This window comes from Nicotiana tabacum, chromosome 15 (assembly GCF_000715075.1).
Source record: "Nicotiana tabacum cultivar K326 chromosome 15, ASM71507v2, whole genome shotgun sequence".
NCBI lineage: Eukaryota > Viridiplantae > Streptophyta > Magnoliopsida > Solanales > Solanaceae > Nicotiana > Nicotiana tabacum.
The window spans coordinates 117,844,090-117,869,388 of NC_134094.1; the positions used below are offsets into that span (position 1 = coordinate 117,844,090).

General features: G+C 36.4%; 1 protein-coding gene and 1 pseudogene across 1 annotated transcript; both read right to left on the reverse strand.

Moving 5' to 3' along the window:
• Positions 1-18,784: 18,784 nt before the first annotated feature.
• Positions 18,785-21,431, reverse strand: LOC142169817 (uncharacterized; annotated as a pseudogene).
• Positions 21,432-22,535: 1,104 nt separating this feature from the next.
• LOC107773379 (transcription factor MYB123-like) lies at positions 22,536-24,357 on the reverse strand. Its single transcript, XM_016592803.2, has 3 exons — positions 24,149-24,357; positions 23,928-24,057; positions 22,536-23,649 (listed from the first exon to the last, which is right to left on the reverse strand). Exons 1-3 carry the CDS (start codon positions 24,279-24,281, stop codon positions 22,749-22,751), a joined length of 1,164 nt encoding a protein of 387 aa, XP_016448289.1. The 5' UTR covers positions 24,282-24,357; the 3' UTR covers positions 22,536-22,748.
• Between the last annotated feature and the right edge of the window lie 942 nt (positions 24,358-25,299).

Sequence of the window (25,299 nt, forward strand, 5' to 3'; positions counted from 1 at the left end):
AGTCAGATTATTCGATGCTAATTCAATATTATGGAGTAGAAATGATCACAAGTGACTTACCTCAAGATTTCCCGTAATTTTTCGCTCAGAAATCGCCTCACCCTCTTTTGAAAATGTCAAAAATGACAAAATTTTATCGGACCCTTCTTTTTTGTACACTGCCGAGTACTTTCGCACCTGCGGCCATATTTCCGCATCTGCGGTCCCGTATTTGCGTAAGTCACTTAGCCCAGCTGCCTCCGCTTCTGCGAGCCTTGGACCCCATCTGCGCCTTCGCAGGTGCAGAAAATTCCATCGCACATGCGCTCCTGCCCGCACCTGCGTCGTTCCTCCCGCTCCTGCGCCCACAAGTCTGCATCTGCGGCCCCTGCCCAAATCCTTCCTGGCCACTTTTGCGTCTCCCTCCCCACTTGTGCGGGCTCGCACCTGCGGTTCCCACTCCGCAGGTGCGATTACACCAGCAGCAGCAAAACTTCAGCTGCTTCTTCAACTTACTTCCAAGTCTGTTAACCACCCGAATTAAACCCGAGGCCTCCGGGACCTCAACTGAATATTCCAACAAGTCTTATAACCCAATGCGAACTTAGTCGGACCCTCAAATTACCTCAAACAACATCAAAACACGAATTCCACACGGATTCAAGCCTAATGAACTTTGAAACTTTTAATTTCTACAAACGATGCCGGAACCTATCAAATCACGTCCGATTGACCTCAAATTTTGCACACAAGTCATAAATGACATAGCGGATCTATTCAAATTTCCAGAATCGGATTCCGACCCCGATATCAAAAAGTCAACCCCCTGGTCAAACTTCCCAAAAAATTCGACTTTCGCCATTTCAAGCCTAGTTCCACTACGGACCAACAAATAATTTTTCGGACATGCTCCTAAGTCCAAAATTACCATACGAGGCTATTGGAATCATCAGAATTCAAATCTGAGGTTGTTTACATATAAGTCAATATCCGATCAACTTTTCCAACTTAAGTTTTCAATTATGAGACTAAGTGTCTCATTTCACTCCGAAATCTTTTCGGACCTGAACTAACTAACCCGGCAAGTCTAAAATAACTGTAAAGCATAACTTAAACAGTAAATGAGGGAACAGGATTATATTACTCAAAACGATCGGTTGGGTCGTTACAGAAGGACAATAGCGAAATTAGAATGGACAATTAGATGTTTTTATTAGAAGAGTATTTTGGGGATTATAAAATAATTTTAGCAATATAATAGTATTCCTACTATCCCGTTTTATATGGATTTTTTTCTTTTTAGTATATCTTAAAAAGAATGACATATTTCTCTTTTTGAAAACTATTTAACCTAGAATTCACATTTTATTATCCTTACAGACACGGTTTCTTAGAATATTATTTAAGAGAAAAAGAAAAAATATATGTGGAACTCTTATCATTTAAAAGGTTAATTTGGATACGTTGTATTAATTTTATTTATAGATTAAAAATATAGCCTCTTTAATTTGTTTAACTCTGTGCTAAATCAAACTAATCTATATTATATTAAAAGCACGGAGGCCCTTAGCGAAATGTCGTTAGCCTTTTTTACTCTTTAAAATTAATTTTATACTGGACAGAATAGTCATTTAAATTATTTTATAAATATTTAGGACTTAAAAATTAATTATATTTTGTGTATTAAATTCTTCCTTATTTAAACTATGTAAGAATCCTAATATTTAGGACTTAATAATTAAACTTTTACCTTATATGAATCATTAAAAATAAAGAAAAAAATCAACAACATATATTTACTGTGTTTTTCTCCCCTACCTTTCATTAACAAGAGATACACTATCTATTACATTAATTCAACGGTACCAATAAAATACTACTATCAATTAATAAATGCTTACCTTTTAGAACTTAAAACTAACGACTATTTATCTCATCTAAACCTTGATATTTATAAATAAAAACAAAATTTGTAGTCCCTTAAATATGTGTTAATTACTATAAAAATATTTCATTGAATATTTATTTAATTATTTTTCTAATATTTAGGAGTTTGAAATTTAATTATTTTGAACTCTGCAGAAAATCCTACTATTTAGAGTTTGCATTATATAAATCTTACACTTAAATTATATATAAATGATAAACAAAATACATAAAGGAAAGAATAAAAAGTTTAAAGAGAGGACATACGGGTTATTAGATAATAGAGGTCCGCATTTTAATAACTTTCTTACGTTTTCATTTATATGCAATTCTTTTCACATTAAAATATTTTAAAATACACATGACTATTTACTAAAAAAAATATTTTATATTATATTATTAACTTTCAAAATTGATAAATGAAGTACAATTAATTGGAATGTTGAGAAAATCATTAATAAACACATATTTTATCAATTATTCCAACAAGATCATTTAAGAGATATTTTAGTTTTTAATTAATGATACATTTAGATGAATATAAATGGATTTTTAACTATAGAAAGTAATTGCGATTTTTAAAGTGAACTCGATTTTTAAATTTTATTCCTCTCATATAGTGATTCTTGATGAAAAATTCTTATTGAATTAAAATATAATAATAATAAAAAATTAAATTTATTATGAGCTACTATGACGAATTTGAATCAACAAAAATAACTTATGTTATTTTGAGAAAAAATAAAGTACTTGAAGTAATTAATTAGCAATAAAATCTAATTCAATTCTTTTTCAAATTAGTCATAAAGTAAAAAACATTCAAGCTTACGGGACTTTTTGTCGGCTACATAAATTTGTTTCCATAAATAGACCACCAGTGATGAAAAAAAATCAAAAAATAGATCAAAACCGATTTAAGTATATTAGGAAAATTGACTTGGTTAAAATTTTAAACTAGAAGAAACAAGAATAAAAGGATAGAAGACAAAATGGATTCAAAATTAATTGATATTAAATATATTATTTTCTTTTTTCATCAATTCCAACAAATAGCCCTCTGTAATATTTTATACATTAGTAATTTGTTATAAAATATTCCCTCAACATTAGTCATTTTCAGACTTTATATTGTCACTTAATTATTCTTTTTTTTTAAAAAACTATATGACCAACCACTTTATTCTCAATCTTTAAAAGAAAGATACTTTTTTTTTAATTTGTGTTAATTAGATGACTCTCTAAAAATTCATGACAAAAATATATAATAAATATTGGTCATTTGTTACGGAAGAAAATGTGACACCATAGTATTTTATCGGTACTTATATCTCTTGTGCGAATGCAGGTTGAATTTTGGATAACATCATGAGCACTTTTATGAGGTAGGCTGAGTTAGTTTAATAATATCAGAATACATTAATTTCAGGACTTAATTTTTTCTTTATATTTTTTTAACTCAAGTATATTCTTTGATAATATTTATGTAGTTTCAAAAAAGTCTACATTCACCGTGAAGATACACGCGTACCCAAAAACTAGTCATATAAAATATAACGAAGGTAGTAAATTTTTTGATCAAATCAAAAGTTTATATAAGTAGGGGGACCAATAAATGCAATGGAAGATCAAAGCATTTAAAAGTATTTAGCAAGTAGCCAAAATTCGCAACTACATTGAAGAGTAGCGAAACAATAACACCGGAGGTGGTCTTTTTCTGTGTCTTTCTATTTCCCAAAATCAGTCAAGAAATTTAGGACGTCAGCTAGCAAGTACAGTATCGGTAAGATCGAATTTTTTTTTAAAAAAAAGGTAACTTTACCTTCTATAACTCCAATTTTATTCACCTTAAGAATGGTTTGTAATTTTAAGATTGACGTAGTGGCAGTCTAGAGATAACATTATCATCCATTAATTTAAAGTTCAGTAAGAACAGTGACACTCGCAATTGGACATGGTTAAGCTAAATAAATTGAGCAGTTGCCTTTAATTTGACGAGATTAGTAACGCAGTCCGATGCACAAGGCATTTCGCGTCCGAAAATAAAAATTTGAGATTATCGAGCGTAAACAACGAGAGAAGTAAAAGCTTAAGGGGTGTCAAATCCACTACATTTACTACTACTAGTCTACTACTATAATTTTTAGTGTGAATTTAGTATAAGTAGTAAAAAATAATGGATGCCGCAGCACCCACTGTTAGCCAAACTGTATTACTATAATGAATAATGAAACAGTAAAATTTCTGAAACGAAAAACTGAAACAAAAAGTTAGCAGCCAGAGAATGACAAAATAATATCTGAAAATAATTTCGTAATAAATCGAGCCCACTGAATGCACAGTGTGTCCTTAAGGAAATTATTCCCCTCAAGTATCCGAGGTGCTGGAATATTATCCTCCCAGGATAGAACGATTTAACTCACCAGTATATTGGTACAAAAAACTCTGATGAACTCGAATGGTTGTAAAACACACTGGAAAATTTTTTGCAGAAGAAGAACAAGAAGAAGAAGATCAAAATATTTCGTAAGGAAAGATTCTGGGATCAAGTCATATTTATAGCCATTTTCTGGCACTGTTTCTGAAAAAGGTTTGCAACCTTTCAGAAACAGCCATGGCTGTTGGAACAGGTGGGAACATTTCACGTTTGAAATATTCCGAGAAAGAACCGGACCAGGTCGGGTCGCAGGTTCGTTAATTAATTAAATAATTGAAAGAAATTTTATCCAAAAAGATTAATTAATCAATCTTTGACCGAATCCGAATCCGAATCCAAATTTGAATCCGAATCCGAGCCGAGCGAGCGAGTGACGACGACGGTGCGAGGCTTACTTTCTGTAGCGACCCGATTGGTCATTTTGAGCATTTACACTTTTCTCGGTAGTTTGAGGGCACGAGTATCCCCGCATGATGTATTATGTGATTAACCGATATGTCATCTTATGTTTTAGAACTTAATTCTGTGTTTCGAAGCATCAAATGGCTCATTTTAGCCCTCCTCAATTTGTGTGCACAGTCCGGTATTTTTTCGAAAAGCTTGTATGTTAAAAACTGATAAAAATATAAAATATTTGCCTTAAACCCCATTTGAGTTGACTTTGGTCAATGTTTTGAGCAAACAGACTCGGATCCGTATTTTGACGGTCCTGATGGGTCCGTATCGTGATTTGGGACTTAGGCGTATGCCCGAAATCGAGTTCGGAAGTCCCTAGCTCGAGTTATCGCATTTTGTTGAAATTTGAAAGTTTAAAGGCTTAATGAATCTAAAGGTTTGATTGATGTTTGAAATTGTTGATACCGGATCCGTATTTTGGTTTCGGAACCCGGTATAGGTTCATTTCTATATTTATGACTTGTCTGTCAAATTTGGTGAGAAACGGAGTTGGTTTGACGTGATTCGGGCGTCCGGTTGTTGAAATAGAAGTTTTAAAGTTTTCTTGAAATTTTCATTTGATTTTGGTGTTTAATTCGTAGTTCTAGGTATTATTTTGGCGATTTGATCGCGCAAGCAAGTTTGTATGATATTTTTAGACTTGTGTGCATAGTTGGTTTAGAGTCCCGAGGGCTCGGGTGAGTTTCGGATAGGCTATGGAGTGGTTTGGACTTAGAAAAGAAAAACTCAGCTGGTGTTTCAGTTCTGGTGCAGGCCTCTGATCTCGCATTTGCGAGATCAGGCATCAAATTTGCGACCACTGATGGGTTGGCATTTGCGAGCAACTCATCGCATTTGCGAAGAGTAGCTGGGCCACTTTATGTTCGCATTTGCCAAGTGGGTCAGAGGGAGTACAGGATCACAATTGCGATCAGGTGGTCGCATTTGCGGAAGGTCAGAGTTCGCATTTGCGAACAATTCATCGCAAATGCGATAAAAGCAGAGATGTGAAGGTCTTCGCATTTGCGAACCCCAGGTCGCAAATGCGACATCTGTAACTGATCAAAATGGGACTTAGACGGGATTTTGGTTCATTCTCTCAAATTTTCAAAACAAGAAACCCTAGAGGCGATTTTTCAAAGAACCTTTCTTCCCCAAATCATTGGTAAGTGATTCTAAACTAGTTTCTTTCAATCTTTCACTACATTTCCTATGATTTCAACCAAAAATATTATGTTTTCATGGTGTAAATTGGGGGTTTGGGTAGAATTAGGGAATTTTGTAAAATTAGAATTTAGACCTCAAATTGAGGTCGGATTTCAAAACAAATTACATAACCGGGCTCGGGGGTGAATGGGTACTCGGGTTTTGGTCCGAATTTTGGGTTTGGACCAAGCGGGTCTGGGAGTTAACTTTTTCAATAATGACCTAAATTGAGTCTTTAGCAATCGTGGGTAGTTCCTAAGGCTTAATGTGAATCGTTTGGTTAGTAAATTACTAGATTCTATTTGTTCGGAGGCTTGTTTGAAAGAAAAAAGCTATGGTTGAGCTTTGAGTTGATCTTTGGAGCGAGGTAAGTGTCTTGCCTAACTTTGTTGAGGAAAATTTTCCTACTATTTGACATTGTTTGCTACATGCGGGGGTGATACATATATGAGGTGACGAGCATAGATACACGTGCCAGGGTTAACCATGCTCGGGGGTAAATTATGTTATAAATTGTGTCTTGTAGAATCACGTGACCTTCTTGATTTATGCCTTACTTGGCTCCTAGATACTAAGAACATAGTATTAAATATTAGAAACTAAGACTTAGCTTATTATAACTTGATCAAATTTGATAAAATTCTTAGAATACATTGGTGTGTTTAATTCGGTCATCAATATACATAATCATTAATACATTGCTACGGCCGATATTCTTGAGATACTAGATTTTATACTTATGTTGTAGATAATTTGTGAGATTTGTCGGAATACTTGAATAATAAGGTTCTTGCGGGTTTATTAAACTATTGTTGGCTTGGAAAGTTGTGATTGGGATTCATTTGGAATATTCGCTTAAACACTCTCCTTGACGTTATTTATGATTCCTGCCTTGTTTGTCATTGATATACATATGCTTGGTAAGGAAGAGTGTAAAGCACGAAGGGTGATGTCGTGCCTTTGTTTATACATTATCATGTGAGAGAGTGTGTAAAGCATGAAGGGTGATGACGTGCCATATTATTGAGAGTAAAAGCACGAAGGGTGATATCATGCCATATTATTTAGAGTAAAAGCACGAAGGGTGATGTCGTGCCATATTATTGAGAGTAAAAGCACAGAGGGTGATGCCATGCCATATCATTTGTGAGTAAAAGCACGAAGGGTGATGCCGTGCCATGTTATGTGAGTGTAAAGCACGAAGGGTGACGCCGTGCCATTTCATTTATATTATCATGCTTTAAATTATCATGAGTTCATGGCACGATGGGTGTTTCCGTGCAGGTGAGGACGATGAACATGCATTATGTTGTGATATATTTCCTTTGTGTATACATTCATGTCATTACATTGAGTTGTTATTGTTGTATTTATGGTTCTTATGTGACTTGTCATTAATGCCCTGTTCTTGTTCTTTACCTTATTTGTTATTGTGTCACTCATGCCTTCTACTTTCTAAACTTGCAAATACCATGCCTACTTCCTGCTGTCATAATTATATCTTTGTCGTATCTATTTTGGTTGCACTTAGTACATGCCTTCTACGGTATTAGTCATTCATGCTTCTACTTGTTAACACATAAAGATCATGTGTTTGCCTCTTATTCGTTATATTTGTATTTATGCGTCCACCATACTAGTTAGTTGAAGTTACATTCCTTTTCCTCATTGTTGTCATCACCTCTATGCATTCCGCCTAGTCTGTTACTGATGCCCTTATGTACTTTCTCGTTCATTATTGCTACTAGCTTATTTTCGACTTTGTCATTACTGCTATCGGTATTTCTGTCATCCGGTTGGTACTGTTGTATGCATATTTGGTGAGGATGAGATAAATGCATGAAGGGTGTTGCCGTGCAATTGACTTGATATCAGAGTATATTCCTCACGTTATGAAAGTTATGGGGTGACTATGATGGTTTATTCTTTTCGCTCTAAGGAAAAGATTGGTTGAGATATTGGAAACTATTGAATTGTGATCTCTTCTTGTACTCTGTTTTTGTTTTGTACATTCGTTTCGTGTACTCTATACTGTTATTGTCATTTTCCACCTTCGGACCGTGATGGCGCCTAACATTTCACTTGCTAGGCAAGCCAACGTTAGAATAATATTAACCATTTTTAAAATAGTTTTTAAATTTATTAATAACAAGGAAGCAAATGCGGAAGCAATTTTGAAATAATCCATAATCATAACGGTGTCTAAATACCATTCCAGAATTGGTGTCACAAGTATATGAGTTTCTAGAATAAATACAAATAAAGGTCTGAATAAAATAAAGCTGTCTGGAAATAAACACACAGCTAAAGTACATTAGACGGGGACTTCAGAACTGCGAACGCCATGCAGTTATACCTCAAGTCTCCTCTGATAGCTGAAATCCGAGCAAGTCTATGGTACGCCGCTAGGACCAACTCCAAAATCTGCACAAGAAGTGCAGAGTGTAGTATCAGTATAACTGACCCCATGTACTGGTAAGTGCTGAGCCTAACCTCGACGAAGTAGTGACGAGGCTAAGGCGGTTCACTTACATTAACCTATATGCAATATTAGTAACAACAACAATAATAGGAATAAATCAGGTAATTCATTTATAATAATTGAAGGCAACTTAGCAGCCATAACCAATTATCATTTCCATTATTTCTTTTGCAGCGTGCAACCCGCTCTCACAATATATCCACATTCAGTTATGTTGCGGCGTGCAACTCGCTCCTCCAACATATTCATTTTAATCAAGTCTGCTGCGGCGTGCAACCCGATCCTCCAATATTAACTTTTTAACAAGTCTGTTGCGGCGTGTAACCCGATCCTCCAATATTGACTTTTAAGAAGTCTGTTGCGGCGTGCAACCCGATCCTCCAATATTGACTTTTAAGAAGTCTGTTGCGGCGTGCAACCCGATCCTCCAATATTGACTTTTAATAAGTTTGTTGGGGCATGCAACCCGATCCTCCAATATTGACTTTTAATAAGTCTGTTGCGGCGTGCAATCCGATCCTCCAATATTTTCATTATAATCAATCCTGTTGCGGCGTGCAACCCGCTCATCCAACATTTTTATTTACCAATTCTTATAGAAGAAATTTTCCCAATAAATATAACAATTAATATAAAATTACAAGACAACAAGCATACAATAATTATGGTTTAATTATGAAGCAAACAATGACAAATAGCCAATTATTATGGAAATCAGGGAGCAAATAGGCAGTTTAATATTTATTATGCTAAATGTCAAATAACAATTAAGGCACATAATTAAAATAACAAGTAACAATTAATGCAGGAATTCAAGAATTTATATTTGCAAAGAATAAAAGAGAAACAATTATTATAATAATTAATTTATGATTAAAAATAATTTATGATTTTCAAGTAAGCAAGCAAACAATTAATTTGACGACGTATAGACACTCGTCACATCGCCTATACGTCGTTTACATGCAATTCACATAACAAACAATTTAAGGGTTCTATTCCCTCAAGTCAAGGTTAACCCCGACACTTAACTCGCTTTGCAAATTCCAATCAATTATTCAACCACAGCTTTTCCTTTTAAATTTGCCTCCGAAAGCTTCAAATCTATTCACAAATAATTTAATATATTCAATACTAATCATAGGAATTAATTCCATATGAATTTATAAATTTACCGGATAAAAATATGAAATTCATTAAAATATTCTGCAATGGGAGCCACGTCTCAAATCCCAGAAAAACTCGCAAAAACCGAACACCCGTTCCGATATGAGTTCAACCATACCAAATTTGTCTAATTCCGATATCAAATGGACCTTCAAATCTTAATTTTTCGTTTTTGGAAAGTTTTACAAAAATTCCAATTTTTTCCATCTAAATCTGAAATAAATGATGAATATAGACATGGATTTGTGAAATACAATCACTATATGATAAAGAACACTTACCCAGTCAGAAATCGTGAAAACCTCCTTTGAAATTGCCCCTAAGCCGAGTTATAATTGAGGGTTTGTGAAAAATGAGAAAAATCTCGTTTTTGGTTCTGTTTTAAGTCACAGGGGTCAGGCCTTCTTCGCGTTCGCGAAGGGCCTGTCGCGTTCGTGATGAGTAGCACCCCCTGGCCTTCGCGTTCGCGAGGCATAGCTCGTGTTCGCACTGAAGGAATGATCGACCCTCCCCCAGGTGTGCCTAACACTACGTGTTCGCGAGGAGATGGTCGCGTTCGTGAAGGGTAATGCCCTCATCGCTTCGCGTTCGCGAAGAAGAAAGATCCAGCTGCCCAATTTACTCTTCGCGTTTGCGAGAGTACCTTCGCGAACGCGAAGAAGAACATGCCAGAACACCTGCTACAGCAAAATACCAGATTTTCAAAGTTCAAAACATCCCGTAGCCTATCCGAAACTCACCCGAGCCCTCGGGGCTCCAAACCAAACATGCACACAAGTTCTAAAATATCATACGAACTTGCTTGCGCGATCTAATCGCCAAAATAACACCTAGAACTACGAATCGGACACCAAATCAAAGGAAGTTTTCAAGAAAACTTTAAAACTTATATTTTTACAACCGGACGTCCGAATCACGTCAAATCAACTATGATTCTCGCCAAATTCGGCAGACAAGTCATAAATATTATAGTGGACCTATACCGAGCTCCGAAACCAAAATACGGACCCGAGGTCAATAAATCCAACATCAGTAATTTCTTAGAAATCATTAAGCTTTCAAGCTTTTAATTTTTCATCAAAATTCCAAAACTCGAGCTAGGAACCTCGGAATTCGATTCCGGGCATACGCCCAAGTCCCAAATCACGATACGGACCTACCGAAATTTGTAAAATACTGATCCGGGTCCATTTGCTCAAAATGTTGACCAAAGTCAACTTAGTTGAGTTTTAAAGCTCTATTTCCTATTTTAATCCATTTTTCACATAAAAACTTTCCGAAAAAATGTACGGACTGCGCACTCAAGGTAAGGAATTATAAATGGTGCTTTTTGAGGTCTTAGAATACAGAATTACTTAATAAATTTAAATATGACATTTTGGATCACCATGATATTTTCGGAGCATAGACACATGGAACACCGGATGAACCGCTGATAAACTAGGTGGTAATGCAAGCCTGTAGGCTACTTCACCCACCCTTTCAAGAATTTCAAAGGGTCCGATATACCTAGGGCTCAACTTGCCCTTCTTTCCGAACCTCATTACACCTTTCATAGGTGAAACCCGGAGCAATATTCGTTCTCCAACCATGAATGCAGTATCACGAACTTTACAATCGGCATAACTCTTTTGCCTAGACTGAGCTCCGGGAGATACATGAAGTGCTGAATGAAATGGTCTGGGAGGATGAACCCTACCAAAATTACCTCGGCCTCCAGACGAGGCACCACTGTAACCATCGAACTGACGAGGCCTCTTATCGGACCTCTGCCCTCTTTCCTGTGCAAGAACCATCTCGATTCTCCTTGTGACATTAGCAGCCGCCTGAAAAGAAATCTCACTTCTGGTCTCCTTGGCCATATGAAGTCTGATAGGGTGAGTGAATCCCTCAATGAAACTCCTCACTCTCCATCCCTCCGTAGGTAGTAAAAGGAGAGCATGACGGGCCAAATCCACAAAATAGGACTCATACTGAGTAACAGTCATACTGCCCTATTGTAGACGCTCGAATTGCTTGTGGAATTCCTCTCTCAGTGTGATAGGGATGAACTTCTCCAGAAATAGCTAAGAGAACTGCTCCCAGGTAAGTGCAGGTGATCCGACTGGTCGGATCAATGCGTAATCTCTCCACCACCTCTTGGCGAAACCCGTCATCTGGAATACAACAAAATCAACCCCATTGGTCTCAACTATACCCATGTTCCGCAACACATCATGGCAGCGTTCAAGATAATCCTGTGGGTCCTGAGAAGGTGTACCACTAAAGTGAACTGGAAAGAGCTTAGTGAACTTATCTAGTCTCAATAAGGCCTCAAAAGACATGGCGGGCCTATCACCGGTCTGTGCCGCAACAACTGGCTGAACTACCACAACTGGCGGGGCTGCTGGAGCCTGATCCTGGGGAGCCATCTGCTCCGGAGCGGGAGTAGTGGGAGTTTGTGCTCCTCCCCCAGCCTGTGAGACGGTTGGTTCCACTGGAAATGTACCATTCTGGGCCACACCCTCCGTAAGACTCACCAATCGGACTAGAGCATCCTGAAGCACTGGAGTGGCTATGAATCCTTCCGGGACCTGAACTGGTCCAACTGGTACATTCTTAACTAGGACCTCATCCTGAAGGTCTATCTGAGGTGCTTCAATAGGTGCAGCTTCTCGAGCTCTGGACTGAGCTCTACCTCGGCTTCTGCCTCGGCCTCTAGCATGACCTAGGCCTCGACCTCTACCCCTGGCCATAGTTGTCACCGGAGGTTCTGGTCCCTGTCCATCGGTATAGATATTACGTGTTCTCATCATCTGCGAGAGAATAAGAGTAGAATAGTTCAATCATCGATGATAGAATAAAATCGCACGACATAATAAGAAAGAAGTGATATTGTTCCTAAACTTTATAGCCTCTGAGAGATAAGTACAGACGTCTCTGTACCGATCCTTCAGACTCTACTAAGCTTGCTCGTGACTCGTGAGACCTATGTAACCTAGTGCTCTGATACCAACTGTCACAACCCGAATTTCCCACCTTCGGGCCGTGATGGCGCCTAACATTTCACTTGCTAGGCAAGCAAACGTTAGAATAATATTAACCGTTTTTAAAATAATTTTTAAATTTATTAATAACAAGAAAGCAAATGCGGAAGCGATTTTGAAATAATCCATAATAATAACGGTGTCTAAATACCATCCCAGAATTGCATTCACAAGTGCACGAGCTTCTAGAATAAATACAAATAAAGGTCTGAATAAAATAAAGCTATCTGGAAATAAACACACAGCTAAAGTACAATAGACAGGGACTTCAAAACTGCGAACGCCATCCAGTTATACCTCAAGTCTCCTCTGATAGCTGAAATCCGAGCAAGTCTATGGTACGCCGCTGGGACCAACTCCAAAATTTGCACAAGAAGTGCAGAGTATAGTATCAGTACAACCGACCCCATGTACTGGTAAGTGTTGAGCCTAAGCTCGACGAAGTAGTGACGAGGCTAAGGCGGTTCACTAACATTAATCTGTACGCAATATTAGTAACAATAATAATAATAGGAATAAATCAGGTAATTCATTTATAATAATTAAAGGCAACTCAGCAGTCATAACCAATTATCATTTCCATTATTTCTGTTGCAGCGTGCAACCCGCTCTCACACTATATCCACATTCTGTTCTGTTGCGGCGTGCAACCCGTTCCTCCAACATATTCATTTTAATCAAGTCTGTTGCGGCGTGCAACCCGATCCTCCAATATTAACTTTTTAACAAGTCTATTGCGGCGTGCAACCCGATCCTGCAACCCGATCCTCCAATATTGACTTTTAATAAGTCTGTTGCGGTGTGCAACCCGATCCTCCAATATTTTCATTATAATCAATCATGTTGCGGCGTGCAACCCGCTTCTCCAACATTTTCATTTACCAATTCTTATAGAAGAAATTTTCCCAATAAATGTAACAATTAATATAAAATTACAAGACAACAAGCATACAATAATTATGGTTTAATTATGAAGCAAACAATGACAAATAGCAAATTATTATGGAACTCAGGGAGCAAATAGGCAATTTAATATTTATTATGCTAAATGTCAAATAACAATTAAGGCACATAATTCAAATAGCATGTAACAATTAATGCAGGAATTCAAGAATTTATATTTGCAAAGAATAAGAGAGAAATAATTATTATAACAATTAATTTATGATTAAAAACAAGTTATGATTTTTCAAGTAAGCAGGCAAACAATTAATTTGACGACGTATAGACACTCGTCACCTCGCATATACATCGTTTACATACAATTCACATAACAAACAATTTAAGGGTTCTATTCCCTCAAGTCAAGGTTAACCCTGACACTTACCTCGTTTTGCAAATTTTAATCAATTATTCAACCACAACTTTTCCTTTTAAATTTGCCTCTAAAAGCTTCAAATCTATTCACAAACAATTCAATATATTCAATACTAATCATAGGAATTAATTCCATATGAATTTACAAATTTTTCGGATAAAAATCCGAAATTCATTAAAATATTCGGTAGTGGGACCCATATCTCAAATCCCGGAAAAACTCGCGAAATACGAACACCCGTTCCGATAGGAGTTCAACCATACCAAATTTGTCTAATTCCGATATCAAATGGACCTTCAAATCTTAATTTTTCGTTTTTGGAAGGTTTTACAAAAATTTCAATTTCTTCCATCTAAATCCAAAATAAATGATGAATACAAACATGGATTTGTGAAATACAATCACTATATGATAAAGAACACTTACCCAGTCCGAAATCGTGAAAAACTCCTTTGAAATCGCCCCTAAGCCGAGTTATAATTGAGGGTTTGTGAAAAATGAGAAAAATCCCGTTTTTGGTTCTGTTTTAAGTCACAGGGGTCAGGCCTTCTTCGCGTTCGCGAAGGGCCTGTCGCGTTCGTGATGAGTAGCACCCCCTGGCCTTCGCGTTCGCGAGGCATAGCTCGTGTTCGCACTGAAGGAATGATCGACCCTCCCCCAGGTGTGCCTAACACTACGTGTTCGCGAGGAGATGGTCGCGTTCGTGAAGGGTAATGCCCCCATCGCTTCGCGTTCGCGAAGAAGAAAGATCCAGCTGCCCAATTTACTCTTCGCGTTTGCGAGAGTACCTTCGCGAACGCGAAGAAGAACATGCCAGAACACCTGCTACAGCAAAATACCAGATTTTCAAAGTTCAAAACATCCCGTAGCCTATCCGAAACTCACCCGAGCCCTCGGGGCTCCAAACCAAACATGCACACAAGTTCTAAAATATCATACGAACTTGCTTGCGCGATCTAATCGCCAAAATAACACCTAGAACTACGAATCGGACACCAAATCAAAGGAAGTTTTCAAGAAAACTTTAAAACTTATATTTTTACAACCGGACGTCCGAATCACGTCAAATCAACTATGATTCTCGCCAAATTCGGCAGACAAGTCATAAATATTATAGTGGACCTATACCGAGCTCCGAAACCAAAATACGGACCCGAGGTCAATAAATCCAACATCAGTAATTTCTTAGAAATCATTAAGCTTTCAAGCTTTTAATTTTTCATCAAAATTCCATAACTCGGGCTAGGGACCTCGGAATTCGATTTCGGGCTTACACCCAAGTCCCAAATCACTATACGGACCTACCGGAATGTTTAAAACACTGATCCGGGTCTATTTTCTCAAAATATTGATCAAAATCAACTTAGTTGAGTTTTAAAGCTCTATTTCCCATTTTAATCCATTTTTCACATAAAAACTTTCCGAAAAAATGTACGGACTGTGCACGCAAGTCGAGGAATGATAAATGGTACTTTGCGATGTCTTAGAACATAGAATTACTTATTAAATTTAAAAATTATATTTTGGGTCATCACAATTATACTGTAGTATATTTCTATTGTTAGATTTCGGTATAGATTTTTATTCGTGAGCATCTTTTTACTTAAAAGCCCTGCCACTACTTCGACGAGGTTAGACAAAATACTTACTAGGTACATGGGGTCGGTTGTACTCATACTATACTTTTGCACCTTACGTGCAGACTTTTGGAGCGGAGCTGCTGGTGATATTGGGAGCTGACCCTGAAGATGTTCGTGCATTTCGGATATAGCTGCCACTTATCCTTGGTGGCTTTAGATTTTGTTAATCTGTTTATGTAGCTTTCAAACAGATCGTGTAATTATTTATATCAGCTTTGTAAATTCTAAGTCTTAGAAGCTCATGATTTGTACTACCAGTTCTTGGGTTAATTTGTAAATGTCCAGATAATTCTTCACTATTTTCCTATAATTTCATTTGGATTGTATTGTCTGTTAGTTGACTTATCTAGCGGGTCGAGTTAGGTGCTATCACGACTAGTAAGTTTTGGGTCGTGACACTTTTTTTCCAACCCATTTAACACCAAGATAAGTGTTTTCTCAATATAAGCACATTCACTTTTCTTTCCACCACCAATGAGGGACACTTTGCTCTTTCCAAAGCAAAAAGGAGCTCACTTTCCCTCCATTTTCTTCCCTCAATTTCCCATTCACCAATCATTTAATCCCAACAATGCCCCACATGAATGGGGAATGGCTATAAGACAAAGGAATGCACGGACGAGTGTGTGATTTACATGCAAGGATTAATTGTATCTGGATAACTAGGTTTGCCTTTGAACTTTTCGTAGTGAACTTATATCGGATATACTTAGTCAATCGGTAGATTTGATATCTTTGAACCGTCGAGCTTTGTTTTATACCTAGACAACATAAGTCACACAATCAACCCTTAGCAATCTATGGTTCTCACGGTTGTATTCGTTTCAGCCATGAACACCACCTGGTTTCATGAGTTCTTAGAGAATGGGCCTTTACTTTCATTCCCCTTGAAGCGGGTTACACTTAACATTCACATATGTGATTTGTTATTGTGTAATCCTATAGACACACTATCAGAACATTTTCTGCCAGACTTAGCAAATCATTAAAAAGCTTTAAGCTTTATTGACTCATCAAAAAGCCTTAATACTTTACCCTATTTTCTGAACATTGTCTTAATCACGAGAATGGGTTGAGTTATTTAACAATGTTGAACAGTCATTCATAACTTTGTTTGATCTCTTTGAACCTAGATCTTGGGATCTCCAGTCTGCTAGGTAGAGTTACCACCATGATGACTTGTCCTAGGCCTTAACCTCATTCTCTTCGATGATCTTTCAACTGTCTCTCTGGATAGGCCTTTTGTAAGTGGATCTGACACGTTATCTCTTGACTTTACGTAGTCAATCATGATAACACCACTAGAGAGTAGTTGTCTAACGGTACCGTGTCTCCGTCGAATGTGACGAGATTTTCGTTATACATAGCGCTCCCTTCCCTGCCTATTGCCGCTTGACTATCATAATGTATACATATAGGTGCCAAAGGTTTGGGCCAACATGGAATATCTTCTAAGAAATTCTGAAGCCATTCAGCTTCTTCACCGGCCTTTTCTAAAGCTATGAATTCAGATTCCATTGTAGAGCGGGCGATGCACGTTTTTTTGGATGACTTCCAAGAGACTGCTCCACCCCCAATTGTGAAAACATATCCACTCGTGGATTTAACTTCAGATGATCCGGTTATCCAATTTGCATCACTATATCCCTCGATCATGGAGGGATATTTGTTATAATGCAAAGCATAATTTTGGGCATGTTTCAAATACCCCAAAACTCATTTTATTGCCATCCAATGTATTTGATTGGGATTAGTTATAAACCGACTCAGTTTGCTAATAGCACATGCTATATCTGGTCGCGTACAATTCATGATATACATCAAATTTCTCAATACTCTTGCGTAATTCAGTTGTGAGTCACTTTCACCTTCATTCTTGTGAAGTGCATAACTCACGTCAATTGAAGTCTTGGAAATCTTGAAATCCAAATACTTGAACTTGTCAAATACTTTTTCAATATAGTGAGACTGTGATAATGCCAGACCTTGTGGAGTCTTGTAAATTCTGATTCCTAAGATCATATCAGCAACTTCTAAGTCTTTCATGTCGAATTTTCTAGCCAACATGCGCTTAGTAGCATTTATATCTATCATACTTTTCCTCATTATCAATATGTCATCAACATATAAACAAACAATGACTTCATGACCTGGAGTGTTTTTAATGTAAACACATTTGTCACACTCGTTGATTTTAAACCCTCTTGCCAACATTGTTTGGTCAAATTTTGGCATGCCATTGTTTGGGTTCTTGTTTAAGTCCATAAAGAGACTTAACCAGTTTGCACACTTTCTTTTCTTTCCCCGAAATAACAAAACCCTCAAGTTGTTTCATGTAAATCTCTTCCTCCAATTCTCCATTTAAAAAAGTTATTTTAACATCCATTTGATGGATTTCAAGACCATATACGGCTGTCGGTGCCACTAACACCCTAATAGATGTTATCCTCGTTACTGGCGAGTAAGTGTCAAAGTAATCAAGGCCTTCCTTTTGTCTGTAACCTTTGACAACAAGTCTTGACTTATATTTGTCAATAATGCCATCAACTTTCATTTTCCGTTTAAAGATCCATTTCGAACCTAAAGGCTTATTTCCTGGAGGAAGATCAACCAATTCCTATGTATTGTTATCCAAAATTTATTGAATCTCGCTATTGACTGCCTCTTTCAAAAATACTAAATTAGAAGATGACATAGCTGCTTTGAATGTTTGAGGCTCATTTGCAAGCAAGAATGTCACAAAATCTAGTCCAAAAGGAAGTAGATGTTCTTTGATGTTTACTACACCTTGGATCTTCATTACTTGGAGTATTTTCCTTTGGTTCTTCCCGTGGTCATTTAGGTCTTTCACTTAACGACTTGCATTCAGTTTTATACGAATAGATGCTTTCAAAGAATTTAACATTATCTGATTCAATTACCGTATTAACATGAATTTCGGGATTATCAGATTTATGAACCAAAAACCAACATGCTTTACTGTTTGTAGCATATCCAATGAAAATGCAATCCACAGTTTTTGGTCCGATTTTTATCCTTTTGGGTAAAGGTACTTGTACCTTTGCTAAACACCCCCACACTTTGAAATATTTCAAGTTGGGTTTTCTTCCTTTCCATTTTTCATATGGAATAGATTGCGTTTTGCTGTGGGGTACTCTATTGAGTATTCGGTTAGCTGTAAGGATAGCCTTCCCCCACAAACTTTACAGTAACCCGGAACTTATTAATAAAGAATTCATCATTTTTTTAATGTCCGATTTTTCCTTTCTGCAATTCCATTGGATTGAGGTATGTAGGGGGCAGTAGTTTTATGAATAATTCTATGTTCCAAACATATTTCTGCAAACAGAGATTCATATTCTCCACCCCTATCACTTCTAATCATTTTGATCTTTTTACTCAATTGATTCTCCACTTCATTCTTGTATTGCTTAAATGCTTCAATTACTTCATCCTTACTATTAAGCAAATAAACATAACAATATCGAGTACAATCGTCAATAAAAGTTATAAAATACTTTTTCCCACCTTGAGATGGTGTTGACTTCATATTACAAAATGTCAGTATGAATTAAGTCTAAAGGATTTGAATTCCTTTCAACAGACTTATAAGGATGTTCTACAAACTTAGATTCAACACATATTTGACATTTTAATTTATTACACTCAAATCTAGGTAATACTTCTAAATTAATTAACTTCCACAAGGTTTTGTAATTGACATGTCCTAAATGAATATGCCATATATCATTTGACTCCAATAAATAAGAAGAAGCTGAAATTTTATTAATACTATCAACAACCATTACATTGAGTTTGAAAAGACCCTCTGTGAGGTAGCCCTTTCCAACATACATTTCATTCTTGCTTACAACAACTTTGTCAGATACAAATACACATTTGAATCCATTCTTAACAAGTAAAGAAGTTGAAACTAAATTCTTTCTAATAGTAGGAACATGAAGAACGTTGTTGAGCATTAACACCTTGCCGGAAGTCAACTTTAGGAATATCTTCCCATAACCCTCAATCATGGTTGTTGCAGTATTTCCCATGGAAAGCTTTTCTTCGGGACCAGCAGTAGAGTAAGTCGCAAATGCTTCTTTGACAGCACAAACATGTCGAGTGGCTCCAGAGTCAATCCACCACTCCTTCGGATTTTCAACTAGGTTGCATTCCGAAAGCATTGCACACAGATCATCGATGTCATCATTCTTCTCCACTATGTTGGCTTGTCCTTTTTTCTTATTCTTTTTCGGGAGACGACAATCAGGGGCTTTGTGACTAGCTTTTCCACAATTATAGCAGTTGCCCTTGAATTTCTTCTTGTTTTGCTCTTTAGTCTGTCCAGAAGATCTCTTCCTCTTCTTACTTTTTGGAGCAGTCTCCTTAACGATATTAGCTCCCATAATCGTTGAATTTCCACGATACTTCTTCTCGGTTACTTTGTTGTCTTCTTCAATCTTGAGATGAATCACAAGATCTTCCAACTTCATTTCTTTGCGCTTGTGCTTAAGATAGTTTTTGAAATCTCTCCACGAAGGAGGTAATTTTTCAATCATTGCAGCCACTTGAAATACTTCATTCACTGCCATACCTTCAATAATAATGTCATGAAAAATAAGTTGAAGCTCTTGAACTTGGGGTCCAACAGTTTTGTTGTCTATCATTTTATAGTCTAGAAACTTGGCAACCACAAACTTTTTCAAACACACATCTTCAGTCTTGTACTTCTTCTCAAGTGCGTCACATAATTCTTTCGAAGTTTTCATAGCAATGTAGACATTGTACAAGTCATCCTCCAAAACACTTAGGATGTAGCCTTTGCAAAGAAAGTCTGCATGTTTCCACACCTTAACAATCATAAACTTCTCATTGTCCGGCATGTCGGCGGCAGGCACTGGAGGGTCTTCACTGGTGAACTTCTGCATACCAAGTGTGGTAAGCCAGAAAAACACCCTTTGTTGCCATCATTTGAAGTTGTCTCCAGAAAATTTCCCCGGTTTCTCGGCCGATGGCCCATCAGTTCGGCTTGACGAGGCTGTCGTCGTTGCCACAACAGTCGCAAAAGGATTTTCATTATCAGTTGCCATTTTTCACTGTCAACAACAGAAGAGTTCAATTAATGGCAAAAAATAGAACAATAAACAGTACTATAATTAATGATAAATAATACGTTTAATAAATAAAAACCAAAGTTTTTATATAATATTTCACAGAAAACGATAAAGTTTTTATGTTTTTCAAATAGTTTTCTGAATTTTAATACTCCGATGAACTTTTTATATCTTCAAATCAGAATAGAAAAATTTAGAAGGAGTAGAAATCCACACATGTTTTAATCTCCAAAAATAGAATACAGATTATAATAAAAAAAAATAATAATTTCTTAAGATTGTTAGCCAATCTGTATTACTATAATGAATAATGAAACAGTAAACTTTCTGAAACAGAAAACAGAAACAGAAAGTTAGCAGCAACAGAATGTCAAAATAATATCTGAAAATAATTTCGGAATAAATCGAGCCCACTGAATGCACAATGTGTCCTTAAGGAAATTATTTCATTCAAGTACCCGATGTGTTGGAATATTATCCTCCCAGGATAGAACGATTTAACTCACTAGTGTATTGGTACGAAAAACACTGATGAACTGCTAACCACTCAATGGTTGTAAAACACACTGAAAAATTTTGTGCAGAAGAAGACGAAGAAGATTAGAAAATTTCGCAAGGAAAGATTCTGAGATCAAGCCATATTTATAGCCATTTTCTGGCACTGCTTCTAAAAAGGTTTGCAATCTTTCAGAAACAGCCATGGCTGCTGGAACAGGTGGGAACATTATTTTGTCCAAAAAGATTAATCAATCAATCTTTGACCGAAGCCGAAGCCGAGCAAACGACGACAACGACGCGAGACTTACTTTCTTTCCAACCCATTTAACACCAAGAGAAGTGTTTTCTCAATATAAGCACATTCACTTTTCTTTCTACCACCAATAAGAGACACTTTACTCTTTCCAAAGCAAAAGGGAGCTCACTTTCCCTCCACTTTCTTCTCTCCATTTCTTATTCACCAATCATTTAATCTCAACACCCACTACTGCTAAACTTGTATCAATTGAGGGACGATAAGACCTTGGTGAGATAAGTTAAGAAATTTGTTCCACACATAACAAAGAATGAATTAAACTCTAGTTTTGGTGGGCAGAATTGTCGGTATTTGTGCCAGCGAGAGTAGTAGGTATCTATAAAGGCAGAGCTAAAATTTTAACTTTACGAGATCTGACCAGTGACAGATTCAAGATTTAAAGTCATGGACGCTTGCCGAAAAAAGTTCCAAAAAAAAAGGGAAAATGAGTTTAGTTGTGGGAGCTCGCTCAATGCTTATCTAAATTTGTTCTACGTACGTCTAAATCCTATAGACCAAAATCACATTATATATTCCTGTATGAAACTAACCTTCATGTACACTAATTACGAAGACAACATCAATCGCATCTCATATGGTCCCATGTTGCCAAATATGTTTAAGAGGCCTTTCCCATTTTCAGAAACTAAGGAAAAACCCAACCTTAACTAGAAAATAGTACTATAAAGATGCAGAAACCGAGACATTAAAGGAAGAAGAACCAAGAATTGATCTAAGGCTAGTTTTAGAAATGTAAACAGAGATATGATTTATTAGTCTTAATGACTCGATAAGAAATATAATCTTGAAAGGTTGTCCAATCCCCACTACCATAAATCACATTAATTCAAATCAACTGAAAGCATTACGTGCATGATACAATTGATTTACGAATTAGCTATGAACTTTGTCGCCAAATCGTTCGTAGCTAACATAATTTTTTGATAATCTGTCGTTAAATAGTCACTAAGTAGGATTAACAATGGATTTTTTTGTTTAGCTACTAAATTTGTCAGTAACGGATTTAGAGAAGACGCAGTAGGTCATCTTATACAAATATGAAAAGAAATAACAATAAATACATATATAAATTACAGAATTCGCTGATTCTGAATTCTAAATCTGACACTAAAAACAACATGAGTGCATAATTACGAGTCATGTTGAAACCAGTTCATCATCAACATCAACATCTCATGATCATGCATGCCAAATCAACAATTAATCAAGAGGAGAACCCATTAATCCAAAGTTCCAAATCGTTGTGTTGCGTATCTTCTGCGAACAATGTTGTTTGACTATAATTCGAAGGGAAATAGCTCCTTTCCTTTTCGTTTTTGCTGCAACTATCTCCAACAGTAGTTGTATTCTCCAAGTTTTCACATATATCAGGTGCATTTAGAAGCTCAGAAAGAAAAGGATCGTCCATATCAAAACCAAACATAAAATTAAAGTTATAATTTTCCAATTCTCCAGAGAAAGTTGGTGTTGATCCTGATATTGGTTGTTGCTGCTCGGACAAAGATGACACTGATAATGATGACGATGATGAGGACGATGCTACAATAGTATTTGCATTTTCTATTGTCAAATCCTCCGCCATTACCTTGTCATCGTTATCATTATCAAGAATTGAGTTGTCAACATGAAAGCGTAAGAACTCAACGGGATTCCTGGTGCAAGGTGGGAAGACTGAGTGAGAATTACTAGCCCTTTGAGCAATCTCATTGTGAGACTGATCAACATTCTGTGGCTCAGCAACCGAACTACTAGTAGGAGGAGGAGTAATAAAAACTTTAGTGCACCTAATTGCCTTTGTGCGGATAACCAAACACGGGGATGAAGAAGACGATGATCCTCCGAATCCAACGTCTGTTAGCAAATACTGTGAATCCTGATTAGGAACTGTGTGTTCTTGATTATTTTTGTTTGGTTGGGTAACTGGGTCGGACTTGGAAGATTTGGCATGACTAGAACGAGGGCGCTGACGATTAATGGAAGATATTATGCGGTTTGGCTGACCAGGAGCAACTCCTTGTTGTAGTTTTTTGCCGATGTTTGTGTTCCAATAATTCTTGATTTCATTGTCTGTTCGTTCTGGTAACCTTCCAGCTATCAGAGACCATCTGCACCAATTGTCAATATTCATATATTATATCACACCCAACGAAAAATGCAATGTGTTTATGTATATTCCTCATTTCTTTATTATCTGTTTTTGGATGAGACAAATCTAAAATTTTGAGTCAGTGAGTGTAAAATATCGAAAATATCGTAACTATATATAAATACAGGTCAAGTCTAAGACGATATGGATTCATCCACAGCTAGTCACTACATTTGGTTTTAGGGTAAGTTAGAAAAGATTGAATATTGAAGGAACATATATGAGCAAAGGAATGACCTATTTCCAAGAAGTTTATGAAGTCTGATAATGAGATCTTCTTCATCTGGAGTTATATTTCCCCTCTTAATGTCTGGCCTTAGATAATTCAGCCACCTTAGTCTGCAACTCTTTCCACATCTTTTAAGACCTGTTATTTATTCAAAATCATTTTGCAACTCAAAACAAATACTACTATAGTAATAAATAAATAAATAAAAATTAAAAAAGGTAAAGCTCACCAGCTCTTTTGGGAAGATTTCTCCATTTCCCTTCACCATTTACTTTGATATAATCTATTAGAATTTTATCCTCCATAGGAGTCCATGCCCCTTTGTTTAATCCTTCTTTAGAACAACAAGGCTTTCTTCCCATAATTTCTATACAATAAGTTAGAATAATAATGTTTATAGTATCTGTTGTTTGTCTCTGGGACTTGGCAATGGTCAAGTTTCAATATTATGCATATACTTATAGTATGTCAATTCAACATCCACCCCTCACCCTCCAAGGGTGACATACGCCCCACCCCCCACACTAGGGGAGGAGGGGTAGGCAAAAAGTGGCAGAGTTGTCCCCCCCAAAATATCATTATCTTATTAAATGAAATGCAGATACACAAGGTGACAAATATTTCTTCAGTTTACCTGTACTATCGGGACCGTGTTTTCCCTCTCATATTCCTTTTTTTTCTTCTTAAAGTTAGGATCTTTAATTTTTTCTTCTTCCTTTGTAAAAAAGTTAACTCATTTTACAGTAGCAATATAATGTACACTACTTATAATTTGACTCAATCAATCAACTATGGACAAAATCAATTGATCTTGTTACCTTTTACAAATTTATTTTTATTTTTATGTCCTTATATTTATATATGAATAATCAAATTTCATTCGATCCATCAAACTCTTTCAACATCCAATTTTTTTCCATAATTGATTTTTTAAAAATTATTCATCAATTTACAACTCCTCAATCTGTAACTAGTTGGGAACAATTATGCGAATAATCTATTTCGCTTTATATAAACTCATTCAGTATATTCAGATAGTTCATCATAGTTTGATTATTTTTAAACTAGTAGTCAACCTATTACAATCTTTCTCTTTTTATTCAAACTTAATTATATTGAACCGATTATATACTTGCAAATAAAAGTTAAAACTCACATGATCAGCTATGTTTACATTTCTTTTCTCTAGTTATTACCAAAGATCCACCATTTATTATTTATGATCGTGCAAAGAGGACCAAATGCAATATATCTGTCCAATGTTTGACAATCTGGCAAGTTTGTTGCAGATGGTTACTGAAACCTACAATTAATCAGTGATGATAAGAAATTATTTTAAAACATTAATCTAATTTTACGTTATTAGCTAGATCCCACCAG